Consider the following 21,081-nt stretch of genomic DNA (forward strand, 5'->3'; position numbering starts at 1 on the left):
AAGGAAGTGCAACTAATTGCTAATTCTTGTCTAGAAAAGAGAATCTCAGAAACGGATGGTTATCTGGATGAATCGGAATATGAAGATATGCATCCTGTAAGTCTATTGTGGACATATAATTCCCTTGCTGAACAAAAGGCAGAATACTCCTTATAGTCACCATTTTGAATGTTGGAATTCTCACATAACGATTCAAAATTTTTAGATCCAGAACTGGTCTGAAAGAATTCTCCTTCTTTGGGACAATGAACAGATTTGAATAAAACCCCAGACCCCTTTCCTGAACAGGAACTGGCATAATTACCCCAGATACCTCCAGGTCTGAAACACACTTCAGGAAAGCCTGAGCCTTTTCTGGGTACACTGGGATACGTGAGAGAAAGAAACTTCTTACAGGCGGTCTTACTTTGAAACCTATTCTGTACCCTTGAGAAACCATGTTCTGAATCCAATGATTTTGGATTGAATTGATCCAAACATCCTTGAAAAATTTTAATCTGCCCACTACCAGCTGAGCTGGAATGAGGGCTGCACCTTCATGCAGACTTGGGGGTTGATTTAGATCTTTTAAATGGCTTGGATTTATTCCAGACTGAAGAAGGCTTCCAATTGGAAACAGTTCCCTTAGGGGAAGGATAATCTGTTCCTTATTTTGTCGAATGGAACGAAAACGGTTACCAGCCTTAGATTTTTTTATCCTGAGGCAAAAAAGCTCCCTTCCCCCCAGTGACAGTTGAAATAATTGAATCCAACTGAGAACCAAATAATTTATTACCTTGGAAAGAGAGAGATAGCAACGTTGATTTAGAAGTCATAGATATCAGCATTCCAAGATTTAAGCCATAAAGCTCTTCTAGCTAATATAGCTAAAGACATATATCTGACATCAACTCTGATATCAAAAATGGCATCACAAATGAAATTATTAGCATGTTGAATTAACTTAACAATGCTATACACATTATGATCTGATACTTGTTGCGCTAGGGTTTCCAACCAAAAAGTTGAAGCAGCTGCAACATCAGCCATAGAAATAGCAGGCCTAAGAAGATGACCTGAACATAAATAAGCCTTCCTTAGATAAGATTCAAGTTTCCTATCTAAAGGATCTTTAAAAGAAGTACTATCTGCCGTAGGAATAGTAGTACGTTTAGCAAGAGTAGAGATGGCCCCATCAACTTTGGGGATCTTTTCCCAAAACTCCAGTCTATCAGACGGCAAAGGGTACAGCTTCTTAAACCTTGAAGAAGGAGTAAAAGAGGTACCCAGTCTATTCCATTCCCTAGAAATTACATTTGAAATAGCATCAGGAACTGGATAAACCTCAGGAATAACTACATGAGGTTTAAAAACTGAATTTAAACGTTTACTAGTTTTAATATCAAGAGGATTAGTCTCCTCCATATCCAATGCAATAAACACCTCTTTCAATAAAGAACGAATATACTCCATTTTAAATAAGTATGAAGATTTGTCAGTGTCAATATCTGACGCAGAATCTTCTGAACCAGATAGATCCTCATCAGAGAGAGATCAGAATGTTGTCTGTCATTTAAAAATTCATCAATTTTATGAGAAGTTTTAAAAGACCTTTTACGTCTATTAGAAGGTGGTATGACAGACAAAGCCTTCTGAATAGAATTAGAAACAAATTCTCTCACATTAACAGGAATATCCTGAGCATTAGATGTTGAAGGAATAACAACAGGTAATGGATTACTACTAATGGAAATATTGTCTGCATGTAAAAGTTTGTCATGACAACTATCACAAATTACAGCCGGAGGTACAGTTACCACAAGTTTACAACAGATGCACTGTTGCACTGGAAACCAGAAGCAAAAATAAATGAAGACTTAAATAATGTCAAAAAAGTCTGGCGCCAAGTATGACGCCCACAATTGACAAAATATTTTTGGCGCCAAAAACGTCTGCAACAAACACCAGCGTCATAGATGACGCAACTACGTGAAAATTCTCGGTGAAAAAAGTCTTGCGCCAAGAATGACGCAATAAATTATAGCATTTTGCGCACCCGCGAGCCTAACAGCCCGCAATTTAGAAAGAAAGTCAAATAGAAAATTTCAGGTAAGAATTTTTTTTTTTTATGCATTCCCCAAAATGAAACTGACAGTCTGCAAAAAGGAAATATACTGATAAACCTGTATTATGGCAAATATAAGTACAAACATATTTAGAACTTTACTTATAAAGTGCCAAACCATAGCTGTGAGTGTCTTAATAAAGGAAAACATACTTACCAAAAGACACTCATCTACATAAAGTAGATAGCCAAACCAGTACTGAAATGAGAATACTCCCTTCATATCCCTCTGTCATTCACTGCATTCTGAGAGGAATCGGGCTTCAGCATGCTGAGAAGCGCATATCAACGTAGAAATCTAGCAAAAACTTACTTCACCAAAGGCAAAGTTTGTAAAACTGAATTGTGGGTGTGGTGAGGGGTGTATTTATAGGCATTTTGAGGTTTGGGAAACTTTGCCCCTCCTGGTAGGAATGTATATCCCATACGTCATTAGCTCATGGACTATTGCCAATTACATGAAAGAAAAAAAATAAATATATATATAATTTGCAATTTATATAGCGCTTTTCTCCCTGTGAGACTCAAAGCACTTTACAAATATACCAACAAAAGACATAAAAGTTAGGAGTTTCTGAAGGTCAGATAAGCGGACTGAATGCCTGATGGAAGAGGTGGGTCTTTAGCTTTTTTTTAAAAGTCTGTAAGGACGGTGCCTCTCTGATTGCGCACGGTAAAGAGTTCCAGAAAGTAGGAGCAGCGTGGCCGAATGCTCTGGAGCCCGAGTTTGTCCTTATTCTTGGCACTGAGAGGAGGGATGTGTTGGCTGACCTAAGGGAACGGGATGGTATGTAGGGTGTCAGGAGCTCTTTCAGGTACTGTGGGCCTTGGTTGTTTAAGGCTTTGAAGGTCAGCAGAAGGTCAGAAATATGTTCGCCATTTAATTGGAAGCCAATGCAGGGAGTGGAGAACAGGTGTTATGTGGCAGGAGCGCGAGTTTGATTGGTCAATAGCCTGGCTGCTGCGTTTTGTATGTTTTGTGTGTACACACATATATATATATATATATATATATATATATATATATATATATATCATTTACTTTAAAGACTACTTTAACAACTAGTTGCAGAAGCAGCTATCATGCTGTATAATTTTATTTAATGTAAAAGATTGAGCATTTATAGTCTGCAAAAAATTGTAAATTTGTTTTGCAGATAAATAAATGCATATTTGGGCCTACATATATATGTTTGACAGTTTCTAAGCACTTCCTCCCCAAGCCTTGTGCACATATGCATACAGCAATCATTTACTAAATGACATGCAAATCATATTGCATTAAAACCTTTTTTTGATGAGGGTTATTGCTGTAATGCAATTGCAGACATTGCTGAATTACAGTCTAACCCTTCTTTAATCAAATGGTTGTTTAAATTAATCAGCACGCTTACTCTGCTTGTGCATATTTCCTTACTGATTACCATAAGTATGTTGCCTTCCAGAGGAGATAAATATTGCAATAGAAATAGCTAAAAATAGAATATCCATAAGTGAATATATACCTGATTTTTTTTTAAGTCTGCAGATGACGCTTTAAAACGCAAGTCCTGGGTGCGTAGACGGTTAAGTACCAGCCATTCAGTAATACTCTATCTTCTTTTTTTAGCATAAATCTGCTTTATTAACATTTGAGTTTGTTTTATTGTAGCCATTAAATCTAGTTGTATTAAAACAAATTACACCTTAAAAACAAAGCAGTGAGTGAGAATACTAAAAATAAACTTTCACATTTTTTAAAACTAAATTATTTTTTTGAGCAAGAATACCGTTTCTTTATATTGATCTAGGTATAATTATTAGTAAACTAGCTTTTGTTATAAGTACATTCAGCGGGCTCTGCTTTATGCATGTTTATATATTTTTTTCTATTAAAGGGCATCTTCTATCCGAACAATGCAGTTATAGCTGTGTGTACAAGCAGTTAAAATAGCGTTTCCCCTCATTAATGTATTTTTCTTTTCTTAAAACAGAAAGATGAGAACTACAGAAGTCTCCCCAGGGATACCAATAACTGGTCTAAAGACTTTCAGAGAGATAATGCCCGTTCTTCACTGAGTGCCAGTCACCCACTGGTGGATAAGTGGCTAGAAAGGCAAGAGCAGGTAACAGTTGTATTTTTGTGCTACCTTTAAAGGGGAGCAAACTGGAGTAGTCATACTTTTTATTTTAACATCACTATAAAACAGTTCATCTTAAAGGGACATGAAACCTTTTTTTCCATTTATGATTCAGATAGAGTGTAACATTTACATAAAAAAAAAAAAAAAACTTTATCAAATGTACTTTGTTGTCATGGTATTCTGTGTTGAAAAGCAGGTAGGTAGACTTAGTAACGTGCATGAGTCTAGGGCACTATATGCCAGCAGTTTTATACAGTGTTCAAACATTGCTGCTATCTAGTGTTCCAAAGCATTCTTGCGAAAATAGCTGCTATACAGTTCTTCAAACAGAAGTTGGTTATCTACCTAGTAGACATGTGCATTTGATAAATATGGCCGCCGTTAGCTCTTTTTCAAGCGTGATTTCTTCTTGTGATAGTGTAACACACATAGATCTGTGCCACAGGCAGCATTTGTTTTAAAACGAATGACACAAATGCACATCTGCTACTTGGGTATCTTGTCAACAAAGAATAGTAATCCTGTATTTGTTTTACCTTTTATTTGCCTATTTTATAGCGGTTAGAATTGTATTTTTTGGCTATAAGACAAGTAACTTTATTGACCAACTGCTGTCTAAACACAAACTATACTATTAAAATCAAAATCTTTGCAAACTGCTATGTTTCTAATTTATTTGAGTCAATCACTAACTTAATCTGTTTTTATTTAATACCTCAAAACTATAGTGATATCCGAGTTATATTCCATTTTAATGAGGACTGTTCATGATTTGCTTAACCACAGATGAACAGAAACATTATTTAGTATTTTTTAATGGTACAAAATCATTATTTTCCCCATTAATTTCTTTTTATAACAAGTTTTAAATGATGTCTAATGGACATTTATTCTGTTCTTCCATTGGGCAACTTTAAGGAAGTCTGGAAAAAGCTGCATTGATGGAAAAGATTTCAGAGCAGGTGTGGTCGAGTAAGCCTGATATTCTGTCAGCATCTTAATTTCCTATCATTTGCATAAGTAAGAGGAATGCAGAATTAACCAGATATATGCATATGCAATGAAAACCTAGTGTCAAACTGAAATATGCTAGGCTTATTCTTTGTCTGATATATATTTGTTCTTTTATGTTTAGAAATGACCTTTGAGTAGTTTTAATGGTTACAATTACACTAGGCTATACTTGAATATAAACACTGGCAGTTTAATGATCAGTTCTTTAATAAAGTAACACAGTGTAGTTACAATATATTGACTTAAAGGGACAGTCAACACCAGAATTGTTGTTTTAAAAGATAATTAATTCCTTAATTACCCATTCCCCAGTTTTGCATAATTAACACAGTTATAATAATTACACGTTTTACCTCTGTAATTACCTTGTATCTAAGCCTCTGCAGACTACCCCCTTATTTCAGTTCTTTTGACAGACTTGCATTTTGGCCAATCAGTCCTCACTGCTCGGTAAATTCACGTGCATGAGCTCAATGTTATCTATATGAAACACATGAACTAATGCCCTCTAGTGGTGAAAAACTGTCAATGCTTTTAGGTTAGAGGCAGCCTTCAAGGTTTAAGAAATTAGCATATGAATCTCCTAGGTTTAGATTTCAACTAAGAATACCAAGAGAAGAAAGCAAAATTGGTGAAAAAAGTAAATTGGAAAGTTGTTTAAAATGACATGCCCTTTTTGAATCATTAAAGTTTTTTTGGACTTGACTGTCCCTTTAAATATCCTACAATTTCAGACCTCATATGTACTTTAAGGAAAATATTTTTTTTAAATTTATTTTATGATTAAGAGCATGCAATTAAAAACAACGTTCTAATTTATTCTATTGTCAAATTTTCTTAGTTCTCTTGGTATCTTTTTGTTGAAATACAGGGACGTAAACACAGGGGCCGGCCCATTTCTGGAGCACTATATGGCAGCGGTTGTGCAAGTGTACTAGATGGCAGAACTATTTCCTGCAACATAGTGCTCCAGACACCTACCTAGGTAACTCTTCAACAAAGAATTCCATGGGAACAAAGTAAATTTAATAGCAGTAAACTGGAAGATTTTTTTAAAATTATGTGCTCTGTCTGAATTAGAAAACAAGACAATTTTTGCGTTTCATATCCCTTTAAAGGGTTATTACTTTCCTGTTCTGTTCGAGCTAACGGGGAATGTTTAAAATATTTTAGTGTTTTTTTAACATTTGTTCCAGTGCTGAATAAACCAGCTTTTAATGTGGACACTGTGCTTATTGGTCATTGAGCAATATAGTCCCATAACCCAGATTCACACAATCTGACACTTGTCCTTATATTTAATTTCTCCTGAAATTTAAAGAGCTTTTACTTAACTTAGCACTTGAATACAGTGAAAGATAGATTTCAGACAAAAAAGAGGTGCTGGAGTCTGCCAAACATTAAAAGCATGACATTTATTGGGGCCAGTAGCCCATGGTAAAACAGATAAAGCACAAACGGGACAGGATTTGACGCGTTTCGGCGTATGCTGCCGTAATCCTAGATCTTGATGTCATACATATGAGAGAAAGTATTTAAAAGGCCCACAGGGAGTTGATTGGCTGTATGATATAAACCAAATCAACTGTTTACCCGTCTGAACAATGCCCGTATTACTCAGTATATAAACAAGTTGACAAACAGTAAGATAGATTTCAACATGGCGGCACCCTGACTAGACATGACTAGATGGCGGCAGAGTATAACCTCAATACTATGCTAATAAAATGTATTTTGTGTTTAATATCACTTTTAAACTAGATAAAAATCACTAGTGGCAGCACTAGAGATGCCCACTAAGACATGTTTTTGTGTAAATTAAATTGTTTGAAATTGGCCTAATTAAATTGGTGGTTAAATACTTTTTTATCTTTAGCATTTCACTATTTTTACCTTACTATTTTTCCATTCTATATACCATTTTATATAATGGACAGAGAAATTAGTCACATCAATTACTCTTAAAGAAAAGCTAAAATCTATAACCATATATAGATTTAAGAAAAATCCTTTCCTTGTTCTTTTATTCATCTCTTTACATTAAAGCCCCTTTTAGTCTCAGCTTTTTGCAGGATACAATTAATAACAGCCATTATCCGTCTTATAATGCCCAAGTTAATTCAACACTCTTTAATAAGGGTGCATCTCAATAAGTAAAGTTAGTTATGCAAATACTTGTTGCCTTATTTAAGTGTGTGTGGATAGATATATATAGAGACACACACACACACACACACGGTAAAGGTGAAAAAAGTTTAGCAAAACAAAATAATTTAGCCCTGTCTTCTGTTGAGCACAATTAGGGACAAATATAAATCAGGAAATACAATAGTTTGTGCAATCAAGGCTGTTTATGGCAGCACCCATTACTTGGTGGAATTTAGAAAACGAACCATAATTAAACATTTTATATTACAACCTTATACTGTTTAATTCATACCTTCTTTAGGGACCAAGGTGCTGTAATCCTACTTTCCAGTCTGTCTTCCCTATTTTATTATTTCCCCTGCTATTTAGTGCTGCAAAATTAAAAAATACTGATGCGAAAGCAAAATTTGTGACGACGCTAAACTGTATTACTTTATTGGATTGTAACGAATAAACAGAACTTATGGTCCGTGTACAACCTTGTGACCCAATTTAGGAATTTGTAACTGCTGTGTGTATGTATGTGTGTGTGTGTGTGTATATATATATATATATATATATAAGTGGCAAGAGTCCATGAGCTAGTGATGTATGGGATACACATTACTACCAGGAGGGGGCAAAGTTTCCCAAACCTCAAAATGCCTATAAATACACCTCCCACCACACACATGGTGTGCTTGATTTTCTTCTATGATAGGCGCTTCTAAGCATGTTGTAGCCCAATTCCTCTCAGAGTACAGTGTTTGTCAGAGGGATGTGAAGGGAGTATTGCCTGTTGATTTAGTGGTTTACTCATGGGAAATACTTTCAAAGGCTCTCTGTAATCGGTCACAGGGATTCATTCCCTGCCTCCCTTTTCAGATCGACGTTATACTCGTATACCATTATTTTTTTTAAGACACTCTGTTTGGTGCTTTGTTTTAAATATATGTATTTGCTTATATTTGCCAAGAGTCAGGTCTATGTATATTTCCCTTTTCTGCAGACTATCAGTTTCAGTATGGAATTTGTTTTGGAAGTTTATTTTTTTATTAACTGGGGTTCCAATTCTTTTCAATTTTAGTTTGTTTTCCAAATTTTAGCGGGCAAACTAGGCTCGCGGGGACGCAAAATGGCATTTTTTATTGCGTAATATTTGGCGTGCAAATTTTTTTGCCGCGGAATTGCGTTTTAGGTGGCGTAAGTTTAGTCATTTCCTGCGTCTTTGTGGACGCGAGTTGTTCAAGCGCGAAGACACGCTTGTTATGACGCGAGTTGCGTCATTTCCTGATGTTTGTTTTTGCTGCAAAAAATGTTTAACTTCCTTTTTTTTGCGTCATACTTGGAGCCAAAAAGCTTTTTGTATTTTTACCCCTCTTCCTTTAATGCTTCTGGTTCTCTTCATATGATTAAGAGCTATGATGCTTATTTTTTTTGCATCTTACTTTAGCATAAGCATTTTTTCCCATTCCTGAAACTGCTATATGAGGAAATTGGATATTTTGTTTAAATGTTTTTTTTTTTTTACATTTTGCAAGATGTCTCAGTCTGATCCTGCCTCTGATGTTGCTGTAGAAACCATGCTGCCTGAACTCAGTTCTACCAAAGCTGTGTCTGTTGTAAATTAACTGATGTTATTTCTTCAGCCCAATTATGTTGCACCTGTCATAAGCTTTTGCATGCTGATAATGTTTATATTAGTACTAATACATTGTCTGTTGTTTCTTCAACGTCTAAAGTACCAGATATTCATTCAGATGTAAAGAATTATATTGCTGCAGATAAATATAAGGCTATGTCTGCTATTCTGCCTTCAAATAAATGTAAAAGGTCTTTTAAATCTTCTCATAATTCTGATGAAGTTTGTATTGACCGAAGGAATACTGAAATTTCTTCTGCTGAGGTTTCTTCTGGTTCAAAAGATCCTGATTCAGATTCTGAAATTGACAAATCTTCTTATCTGTTTAAGATTGATTATATTCATTCTTTATTAAAGGAAGTTCTAGTTACTTTGGGTATTGGAGAGTCTAGTCCTCTGGATAACAAAGCCAGTAAATGTTTAAATACTGTTTTTAAACCTCCTAAGGTTGCACCTGAGGTTTTTCCTGTTCCAGATGCTGTTTCTGATATTACTAAAGAATGGTCTAAGCCTGGTTCTTATTTAAATCCTCCTTCTAGGTTTAAGAAGTTATATCCTTTACCTGTGGCTAATTTAGAGTTTTGGGGAAAAGTCCCTAAGGTTGATGGGGCTATTTCCACTCTTGCCAAACGTACTACTATCCCTATGGAAGATAGTACTTCTTTTAAGGATCCTTTAGATAGGAAGATTGAATCTTATCTTAGAAGAGCATATTTGCATTATGGCTATATTCTTAGACCTGCTATTTATATGGCTCATGTGGCTTCTGCTTTAACTTTTTGATTGGACAGTTTAGCCCGGCAGGTAGATTATGATTTGTCCAGCATTATTCTCCTACTTCAACATGCTAATCATTTCATTTGTGATGCTATATTTGACATTATTAAAATTGATGTTAAATCTATGTCTTTATCTATTTTAGCCAGAAGAGCTTTATGGCTTAAATCTTGGAATGCTGACATGGTGTCTAAATCTAGATTTCTATCTTTCTAGGGTAAGAATTTATTTAGCTCTCATTTGGATTTTATTATTTTCACTATTATTGGGGGGGGGGGGAAGAGATTTTTTTACCTCCCAAGATAAAAAGTCTAAGGGTAAATTTAAGGTTCCTAATCGGTTTTGTTCCTTTCGTCAGAATAAGGAACAAAAGTTTACTCCTTCCCCTAAAGCCTCTGGTTCCATCTTCAAATTGGAATAAAACCAAGCCTTATGAAAGACCAAATCCAGCCCCCAAGACTGCATAAAAGTGCGGCCTTCAATCCAGTTCAGCTGGTGGGGGGCAGATTGAAATTGTTCCAGGACATTTGGTCAGGTTCTGTTCAGAATCAGTGGATTCAGAATATTGTGTCTCAAGGGTATTGAATATGTTTCAGAATGAGACCTCCCATGGGAAGATCCTTTCTTTCTCATGTTCCAACAAATCCTGTAAAGGCTCAGGTTTTTCTTAAATGTGTTTTAGATCTAGAGCTTTCAGGGGTGATTATTCCAGTTCCTCTTCAGGAACAGGGTTTGGAGTTTTATTCAAATCTATTCATTGTTCCAAATAAAGAGGATTCTTTTAGACCAGTTCTGAATCTGAAACTTTTAAATCATTTTGTACGAGTCCAAACTTTCAAGATGGTGACTATAAGGACTACACTGCCTTTTGTTCAGCAAGGGCATTTTATGTCCACAATAGACTTGCAGGATTCCTATCTTCATATTCCAATTCATCCAGACCACTATCGGTTTCTGAGATTCTCATTTCTAGACGAGCATTACAAATTTGTTGCTCTTCCATTTGGCCTAGCGACAGCTCCAAGAATCTTTTCGAAGGTTCTCGGTGCCCTTCTGTCTGTAATCAGAGAGCAGGGTATTGCGGTGTTTCCTTATTTGGACGATATCTTGATACTAGCTCAGTCTTTTCATTTAGCAGAATCTCACACGAAACAACTAGTGTGGTTTCTTCAAAGGCATGGCTGGAAGATCAATTTACAAAAGTTTCTTGATTCCTCAAAGGTCACCTTTTTAGGTTTCCAGATAGATTCAGTGTCCAGACAAGAGGCGAATTAAATAGGTTTTAGCTTGTCTAAACCTTCAGTCTCGAACGTTCCCTTCAGTGGCTATGTGCATGGAAGTTTTAGGTCTTATGACTGCAGCATCGGACACGATCCCCTTTGCTCGTTTTCATATGAGATCTCTGCAGCTTTGCATGCTGAATCAATGGTGCAGGAATTATTCTCGGATATCACTATTGATATACTTAAATCCCAACATTCAACTCTCTGTCTTGGTGGTTGGACCATCATCGGATTGTTCAAGGAGCCTCTTTTGTTTGTCCTTCCTGGACTGTGATCTCAACAGATGCAAGTCTTACAGGTTGGGGAGCTGTCTGGGGGTCTCTGACAGCGCAAGGGGTTTGGAAACCTCGAGGCGAGGTTAACGATCAACATTTTAGAACTCTGTGCTATATTCAGAGCTCTTCAGGCTTGGCCTCTATTAAAGAGAACTTTTCATTTGTTTTCAGTCAGACAATATCACAACAGTGGCATATGTCAATCATTAGGGTGGTACTCGCAGCTCTTTAGCAATAAAGATACTTTCTTGGGCGGAGTCCAACTCTTGTCTAATGTCTGCGATTCATATTCCAGGTGTAGACAATTCGGAAGTGGATTATCTCAGTCGTCAGACTTTGCATCCAGGGGAGTGGTCTCTCCATGCAGATGTGCTTCATCAGATTGTACAGATGTGGGGTCTTCCAGAAATAGATCTGATGGCCTCTCGTTTGAACAAGAAACTTCCCAGATATCTTTCCAGATCCAAGGATCCTCAGACAGAGATGGTGGATGCTTTAGCAGTTCCTTGGTTTTACCAACCTGCTTACATTTTTCCACCTCTAGTTTTTCTCCCAAGGGTGATTTCCAAGATCATAATGGAACAATCTCATGTTTTTGTTAGCACCTGCGTGGCCTCACAGGTTCTGGTATGCGGATCTTGTCCGGATGTCCAGTTGCCTGTCTCAAGGGCTGTTTTTCCATCAGGATCTCAAATCTTTAAATTTGAAGGTATGGAAATTGAACACTTAATTACTGAGTTAGAGAAACCTCTATGACTAAGAACTGACACTATGTTACAGGCTCGTAAGTCTGTTTTGAGGAAGATTTATTATCGGGTATGGAAAAACCTATATTTCATGGTGCTCCTCTCATGATTTTTCTTGGCATTCTTTTAGAATTCCTTGGATTTTACAGATTCTTCAGGATGGTTTGGATAAGGGTTTGTGTGCAAATACTTAGAAAGAGCAGAGATTTGTCCCTTCAGTCTTATTTCATAGAAAGATTGCTAAACTTCCTGATATTAACTGTTTTGTTCAGGCTTTGGTTCATATCAAACCTGTTAAGTCTATTTCTCCTGCTTGGAGTCTTAATTTGGTTTTAAGGATTTTGCAGGCTCCTCCTTTTGAGCCTATGCATTCTTTGGATATCAAACTACTTTCTTGGAAAGTGTTATTTCTTTTGGCTATCTCTTCTGCTAGAAGAGTTTGAGTTGTCTGCTCTCTATTGTGAGTCTACTTATCTGATATTCCATCAAGATAAAGCGGTATTACGGACTTCGTTTAAATTTCTGCCTAAGGTTGTGAATTCTAACAACATTAGTAGGGAAATTGTTGTTCCTTCCTTGTGTCCTAATCCTAAGAATTCTCCTGAGAGATCTCTACATTCTTTGGATGTGGTTAGAGCTTTGGAATACTATGTTGAGGCTACTAAGGATTTCAGAAAGACCTCTAGTCTATTTATTTTCTCTGGTTCCGGGAAAGGTCAGAAAGCCTCTGCCATTTCTTTGGCATCTTGGTTAAACCTTTTGATTCACAATGTTTATTTGGAGGTGGGGCAGTGTCCGCCTCAGAGAATTACAGCTCATTCTACTAGATCAGTTGCCACTTCTTGAGTTTTCAAGAATGGAGCTTCAGTTTATCAGATTTGCAAAGCAGAAACTTGGTCGTCTTTGCATACATATCCTAAATTTTACCATTTTGCTGTATTTGCTTCTTCGGAAGCTGTCTTTGGTAGAAAAGTTCTTTAGGCAGCTGTCTCAGTTTGATTCTTTTTGCCTATGATTTGAGTTTTTTGAAATTTAAGAAAACTTAATTATTGTTTGGATTTAATTTTTTTCAGCAGAAATAGCTGTTTTTATTTTATCCCTCCCTCTCTAGTGCCGCTGTGGCTTTCCACATCTTGGGTATTATATCCCATACATCACTAGCTCATGGACTCTTGCCACTTACATGAAAGAAAACATAATTTATGTAAGAACTTACCTGATAAATTAATTTCTTTCATAGTGGCAAGAGTCCATGAGACCCACCCTTTATTTGGTGGTTATGATTTTTTTTGTATGAAAGCACATTCTTTTTTCTAGTTCCTCTCTTTGTATGCTTTTTTTACTCCTTTTTACACCTCGCTTCTTGGCTATACGTTAAAACTGAGGTATGTGTGTGGTGGGAGGTGTATTTAAAGGCATTTTGAGGTTTGGGAAACCTTGCCCCTTCCTGGTAGGAATGTAGCCAATTTTTTTTTGTTTTTTTTATTTATATAAAGATTATGGATATAAATAAGAGAATCAATTCGTTGAAATTAGCAATTAATGTATATTTTTGTAATACATTATCTACCAACTTTGTTTAGAAGAAAGGGGCACGCCTTCACAATGCTGTTGGTTTATTCAGCATAAGAATATAAAAAATAGGATACTTTTTGGAAGGTTGTCATTTTGAGGAAACAAAGAAAAAAAATAAGTATATTGTCTCACTAAATGAAGCTTGTAAACCACTGCTACATATGCCTGTTTCTTGTTGTCTTTTTGATTTACAGAATTATTTTGCTTAATTCACATAAGGTGACATCTCAACGTATCCTCTTAGAAAGGAAATATTTTATATACTAGCCTGCTCTGTTTATTTCATTTTTATCCAGACTGATACTCAAATTAAATTTCCTAAAATCAAATTGTAGAAAATCATGAACAGAATTGAACTAGATTAAAACAATACAGACCTATGTAAGTCAATCTCTTTGAATTATTAAATAAAATAAACCAAAAAAAAAATACAAACAAATTTTATTTGAGATGTCTTAGCTACAGCTCCTTGAAAACCATCTATATCTACTTAACAAAATAGACAGAAAAATGAAAAGCATTATAGCTATTAACTTAATTTAGTAATCCAAATGTAACTTGATTTGCAGTGCTACAGTCACAGTAAGCTGGAAGCTTGTTTTATTGACTTGTTTAAGGAAAATCAGCTTTGCCATATTGCCAGAGAGAAGTAATTTTCCCCACTTTATTTTTAGAGTGTATGATAATTTAACAGATTTTCTGTTTCCTGGTGATATTGTATCATACATAACTCGTGGAATATATATACTTTCTTCAACATCAGGTCAGAATCTGAAACCCCTTATTTATTAGATTAAATTTAGGTTTTATTTGTTTATTTTAAAAAATATATTCATAGTAATTATTTAGCAGTATAAAAGCAAATTTGCACTCCTTGCCATAAAGCAAATTATATGTTGTAAAATGTAATGAGGAGAAAGACTACCATGGGTAAATAAGTAAATTAATTTGTGTTGGTATAACAATTTCTTTAATCTATTCTGGATTATATTTGTTTTTGAAGGTGAAGTATGTATCTCATTTATTATAAGAAGAAAGTTGCACTGAGATTAAGTTGCCGTTTTATACACCAGCATTCAGTTGGTGCCTATGGTCAAGCACTGACGTTGCTAAAGGGGCCCCGGTTGGGCACACCACCACAACCAATCAACCACCACTCTTGTACTCTGATATTGCGGTCAGAAAATAACACACAGTGCTACTAAGTAATAGTGGGAGAGGGAGAGAACAGACACCCTTCCTGGAGCTTTAAGACTTTAGGAGACGTATTTGAAATAATATTAGTAAGCTGTCATTTGTTTAAATTAGGGATTTTGGATGTGAGCATTTTTTTTCTTAAAACCCTATTTTTTTGAAGGGGAAAAAAATGTGACGTTAAACATTATTTTGTTCTGTAACAAAAGAGGCAGTTTTGACTTTCTAATAGGCAGTTCCTCAGTGGGCCTAGATATTTTTGTGGTCCTCAGGCCACTGATGAATTGTCCGATTAAAGCAAAATGAAAGAATAAGTGAGTGCAGGGTGTAGCCACCAAACCCCTGTTAAGCCTAAGAGGCCCTTACAAAGGTAAAATACAAAATATATATATAAAGAAAACAGGAGTGCTATAGCTTAAGGTGGATCAAATAAATTCAAAAAAGTGAGCCAAACTAAAATTAGTAGAGTGAATTGAACTAGAATTAATAAATGCAAAAATACAAACGTACAAAAGTGTGAATTATAAATGGCTATGCCACAATTTAATAATGGTGCAATATAAGTAAAACAAACAGTAATATAAACTTAATATAAACTAAAAACGGACGTCTCCGTTTATAAAAAACAGGGGATAAAACGTTGCCACCACATAAAAGTAAAAAACAGCCATGAGCTTGAGTATGTGCAAATAAGCAAATCCGGATAGATCATGAACTTGATTATGTGCAAATAGCAAATGCGGATAGGTACTGGTATTACCTCGTCAAATCCTGGTAACGGTCTTACCCACGGACAGTATGTAGCTCAGGTGCCTCCGTCAAAGCTTACAGACGTGGCCGGATGATGTCACCTTTATGGGCACTGTCCCAAAGAGGCAATCTGATTGGTCTCTTTACGATCCTCCGAAAAAAGGAATGTAGGTGCCAGATTTCACAAAACAAAGTAGCCGCTCATAAATGCCTAATAGCACGCAGGATACTTGTAGAGGAAGAGGTGTGTAGTTGGCACAAATATCAATCTTGGTTCAAAGCGGTCCCGCTGCAAATTATGTCAGCGGTCTTTAGAGCACAAATGGATTCCGGTGCACTGGTCAGTAGTGCTGACTTGTTAGGTAATTCACAGGTCCTTCCAAAAAAGTCTCACAGACACCACAGTTCCAGCAAAGTGGTGTAAACAATGTAGCTCAAACTACAAAGATAAATAATGTCTATAAGTTGCAACTTCACATCAACGCGTTTCTCCCTATACAGGGCTTTCTCAAGATCTTGAGAAAGCCCTGTATAGGGAGAAACGCGTTGATGACCCTTGAGTACTTTGTTTTAAAACAAGAAGTGGGATTCTCCCTACATTATTTATTAAATGATAAATTGTGCATTTTAAAAATAAAATTTGAAAGGGGCATCGTATATTGTTAGTAGTAAGTAAACCTATACGATTTTGTTTTTAAAACCTTTTTTTCATTTATTTTTAGTGATATGTATACTAGGTTTTTATGTCTTATTTCTTTACAAATATTTTTTGTTTAGGAACTCAGGGAACAAGGCAATTCATTTTGGTTGTGCATCAGTACTTGCAAGACCATTATTATAAGGCTGGTGTGGAGATTGGCTATGGAATAGTCTTTAAAAAAACGAGTCCAGTCCATATTGTCTTTGATATATCCTCTTTGTAGTTCATATATTAGTGCTTAATGTCCTGAGCAACAGGCCTCACTATGTGACGGTTGTTGCAATAGGAGTGAAGCTTAATACATCAGTAGAACCAACAGATAATGTTAATTAATATAGATCCAGACAAATTAATGTTATTTGTTTAGCTAATTTGTATGCTTACCAAACTCTCAAGCCTCATTTGTCACTGCTTTAATATTGAATGCTTTTTATTCTTACAGCAGGAATATATCTGCATTACCCCCTGTCATTTAAAGGGATTGCAAGGTCAAAAATGAAATGTTTTTTAAAATTTAAAATATGAACATTTTTGTAATATACTCCCATTAGCAAAAATCCTTCTACTAAAAGTTACTTTTCTTCTGCGGCATACAAACTTATCCTTTAGGGCCCGTGCCCCGATATTCAAACACTACACCTTCTCATAAAATCAGCAGTTGCTTGTACGACACAAATTGCGTATTCAGAAGCAATACACACCACTGCCAGCTCTCTAAGACGGTGTGTGGTATTTGAATAAGTATTGGGTCTCGACTGTCCCTTTAAAGAGACCATAAATACATTTTTATGACAAGATTTTATCTACAGACTTGAAATAAATTAAAATGCTGGGTGAGTTTGAAAATGTGTTGAGTGTATTAACACCTTGTTTTCTTCAATTGTTTTTCAATAACCAAACTCCACTCATCACTTGCCTTATTTGAAGTAGCCAATCCAGACTTACTGGAGGAAACATAGTTAGCCATATCATGTCAGTAAAATCTCAATTGTTTTGCCGTTCTTAACGTATCATATTTACTAGTTGTGGCAAATATAGGGAAGGGTTAGGCTTGTGAAATTTTCCATGTGCACTTTGAGTTCTTAGAAATGGAAAGCCCACAATTTGCAGACTTAAAGGGATAGTCTAGTCAAAATTAAACTTTTATGATAAAGATAGAGCATTCATTTTAAGCAACTTTATAATTTACTCCTATTAATTTTACTTTGTTCTCTTGATAATCTTAATTTGAAAAAGCAGGAATGTAAGCTTAGGAGCCAGACCATTTTTGGTTCAGAGCCCAAGTAGTGCTTGCTGATAAGTGTCTAAATGTAGCCACCAATCAGCAAGTGCTACCCAGGGACTGAACCAAAAATGGGCCAGGTTCTAAGCTTACATTCCAGCTTTTGTTGCATGTTTCCTTTATGTATTTTTCAAGGCCATATTTTATTCATTTGTGACTATTCCGTCTTCGTACTCCTACAAAGCAAAGCACTTTGTTATAAGTGACACCGATCTGGAAACTGCAGCATTATGTTTGATGGCACTTTGACTCAGACTGCATTATAGCATTCCTAACCAGTTCCCATGACCTATCATATGAACACAAGTAATGTTCATCTTTAGTGAGAGCAGATTAATGCATTTTTTTTTAGATGTAGGAATGAATTTCCTCTGCAAGCTTATAGTGGAATGGTAGTATTGTGGTGTTTTTTGTTTTGTTTTAAGATATCCTTGATACAGGCAAATTAAAATAATCACTACAGCTGAATTTGTTTGCTACGTTTCAATGCCACATAGTTTTGTTCCTGTAACTGTTTTATTCATTTGTGCTGAGATGACAGTTAATAATCATGTTGCATTAAGTTGTAGGATTGTTTTTTTCATTCTTCAGAACTGCTGTGTGAGTATATTATATGCTCATTTAAAAGCAAAATGTAAATACAGTAAATTTGCATAATCAACAAATGCATGGTACAAAGACAATATAATAGCATTTAGTCTAAACTTCAAATGAGTAGTAGATTTCTAATGTCTATTTCCACTACCCCTGTACCATGTGACAACCATTAGCCAATCACAAATGCATATCCATATATTCTGTGAATTATTGCACATGCTCAGTAGGACCTGGGGACTTAAAAAGTGTAAATATAAAAAGAAAGTTTAAAATTGCTGCTCTGTTTCATGAACGTTTAATTTCGACTTGCGTGTCCCTTTAACTTTCATTGTTCAGCTGGAGCATGCAGATTTAAAAAACTTTTCAATTTACTTATCAAATTTACATAATTCTGTTTGCACCCTTTGTTGAAAAGCTACATAGGTAGGCCCAGGATTGTTCTACTGGGAGCTAGCTGGTTTCACGCATTTCTTTTGTCATTGTCTCATCTGATGTGTTTGGCTAGGTTCAGTTGTTGCTCTAGAGCTGACTGTAACTGTGTTATTAGGAAGCGATAGTGCATTAATAATATCCTCTAACTGTCTAACACATGCACTTAATAGTGCTATAATAAAATGCTTTTTTGTTTTCTTTTTGCACTTTTTTGTCCCCTTAAGTCTTTCTTTTTTTCTTTTCAAAACTGGCATTCAGGGGATGTTGATAAATGAAGTGATTAGTTTATAAACTGGATTAGAAACTTCCCCATAATTAGACGATCAACAATTTACTGATGCAATTTCTTTTTAATAGAATCTTGACGATACCTATTATTTTAGTAAGTGCATCCTTATTCATTCCCTTGGGTTTAAAATACAATTTTCTTGCTGCAATAGATAATAAAACGAAAGATTTAAAAAAAAAAAAAATCTGTATAATTTAAGTGAGAAATTAGGTTTTTCCATCTTAATATGAGAAGTCCACAGCTTCATTCCTTACTTGTGAGAATACAGAACCTGGCCACCAGGAGGAGGCAAAGACACCCCAGCCTAATGCTTAAATACCTCACCCACTCCCCTCATCCCCCAGTCATTCTTTGCCTTTTGTCACAGGAGGATGGCAGAGAAGTGTCAGAAGATTCGGAGTAGTCTCTTATGGAGGGTAGTACTCTTCGGTATGGGACTGGAGTTTTAAGTAGTCTTGTCAGCCTCTCAGTGAGAGCATTGACCGAATGTTAGGGTCTGGAGATGCAGGGAGAGTCTTTCTGTGAAAACCATCCAGACTCATTAACGGCTCCTAAGCAGTGTTGACGAGTTTCACTGACTGCTTCTATCACTCAAATCCATGTCGGGTGCAATGCTACAAGACTGTCAAACTTGAGAGGCTGTGAGGCTATTCCACGGCATAGATTCCGGTAAGATTGTTTTATTTTATGTGAGAACGTAAGAAGACAGGGTCACAGTGTGGCTCCTTTATCTGTATGGAATCAAGGGTTAATATCTCCAAAAGGAGGTTATTGAACAGAGGGGATTTATACATAACTTGCTTTATTATGTTTTATGCTGCGATATGTGTTAGATGAGGCTCAGGCAGATGTAGAACATTTAGGTTTTACTTTAATTTTTGAGACAACTGCGCGGCCTGTTATTTTTGGCATGTCTTTCTCCTGGAGCAGGGGCGGTCCTGCTTGGCACTCCATGTGAGCGGGTGTTGTCTCATTGACTTCCTTTTTCCTGACCGTGCTGTTTACAGGAGAAGAAGCGGTTTTTCTGTGGAGCCTGGGTCATAGGAGGTGGTGAATTGGGGGTATAAAGGTGCCATTGATCTTGTTTCTATTGTCTATCTTAAAGCGCAAGCTATTGAGGACTCTGATTCGTTAGATGGTACTCCCTCTTTTCCTAAATCTAACACCTGTTTTTATTGCGAGAATGCTACGGTATGCCCGCCTGCTCAATTATGTTCCACATGCCTCGATAAGGTAGTTATATCTAAAAAGACAAAGATGTTTTGTACCACTGAGTCGTCCACCTCTGAGGGGTCTCTGTCCCGTGAGGTGCATTCCCTGCAATCATCTATTACACATGCAGCCTCCCATTGCACTGCTAATCCTCCTTCAGGAGGGACCCTCTTATCTCCAGACTTTTCTGAACAGTTACAAATCGCAGTGTCTGCAGCCTTCAGTGCTTTTCCTCTCCCTGCTAAGCACAAACGAAAGGTCAAATATTGCTATTCTTCCCACGGGTCATCTACCAATTTGTTGGATTTATCTGATACTAGATTATACGCTGATGAAGACGCCTCTGATAGTTCAGTGGAGGCTCTTTCTGGGTCGGAATCTGCTGCCTCTAAACCTCCAGCTGCGGAGGAACCAGACTTTAGATTTAGGATTGAGCACTTACGCTTTCTGTTAAAGGAAGTGTTGGCTACGTTAGAGGTTCCGGAACCTAAATTACCAGAGGAACCTTCTATTCCTAAACTTGACAAAGTTTATGAGGACAGGGTGGTGCCATAGACTTTCCCGGTTCCCGTAAAGATGGCAAATATTAAGAGACTTGTATCTTTTTCCCCTTCTAATTTAAAAAAATTGTTCCCCGGGGTACTTGTTTCAACCTGCAGCGGCGGTTGCTCCGGTAGCTGGAGCTGCTACCTATTGGTGCTACTGTCTATCGGAGATGATTGAGGTGGAAACTCCCCTCGACGAGATCCAGGAAAGAATCAAGGCCTTGAGGGTAGCTAATTCTTTCATCTGTAATGCAAACATGCAGATTATTAGCCTGAATGCCAAAACATCAGGTTTTTCTGTAATAGCCCGTAGGGCTCTCTGGCTGAAGTCTTGGTCTGCGGACATGACTTCAAAATCTAGATTACTTTCCCTTCCATTTAAGGGGAAGATTCTTTTCGGTCCAGGCCTGGACT

At 36.5% G+C, this 21,081-nt stretch overlaps 1 protein-coding gene across 5 annotated transcripts in view; it reads left to right on the plus strand.

The window, feature by feature from the left end:
• PARD3 (par-3 family cell polarity regulator) overlaps positions 1 to 21,081 on the plus strand; it is a 1,150,653-nt gene that overhangs the window by 470,894 nt on the left and 658,678 nt on the right. For all 5 annotated transcript variants that reach the window (XM_053713848.1, XM_053713850.1, XM_053713851.1 and 2 more), the window contains exon 5: positions 4,078 to 4,209. In XM_053713848.1, coding sequence (XP_053569823.1) covers positions 4,078 to 4,209 — 132 coding nt within the window. The remainder of the gene's footprint in view (positions 1 to 4,077; positions 4,210 to 21,081) is intronic.

Source organism: Bombina bombina, chromosome 5, assembly GCF_027579735.1.
Source record: "Bombina bombina isolate aBomBom1 chromosome 5, aBomBom1.pri, whole genome shotgun sequence".
NCBI lineage: Eukaryota > Metazoa > Chordata > Amphibia > Anura > Bombinatoridae > Bombina > Bombina bombina.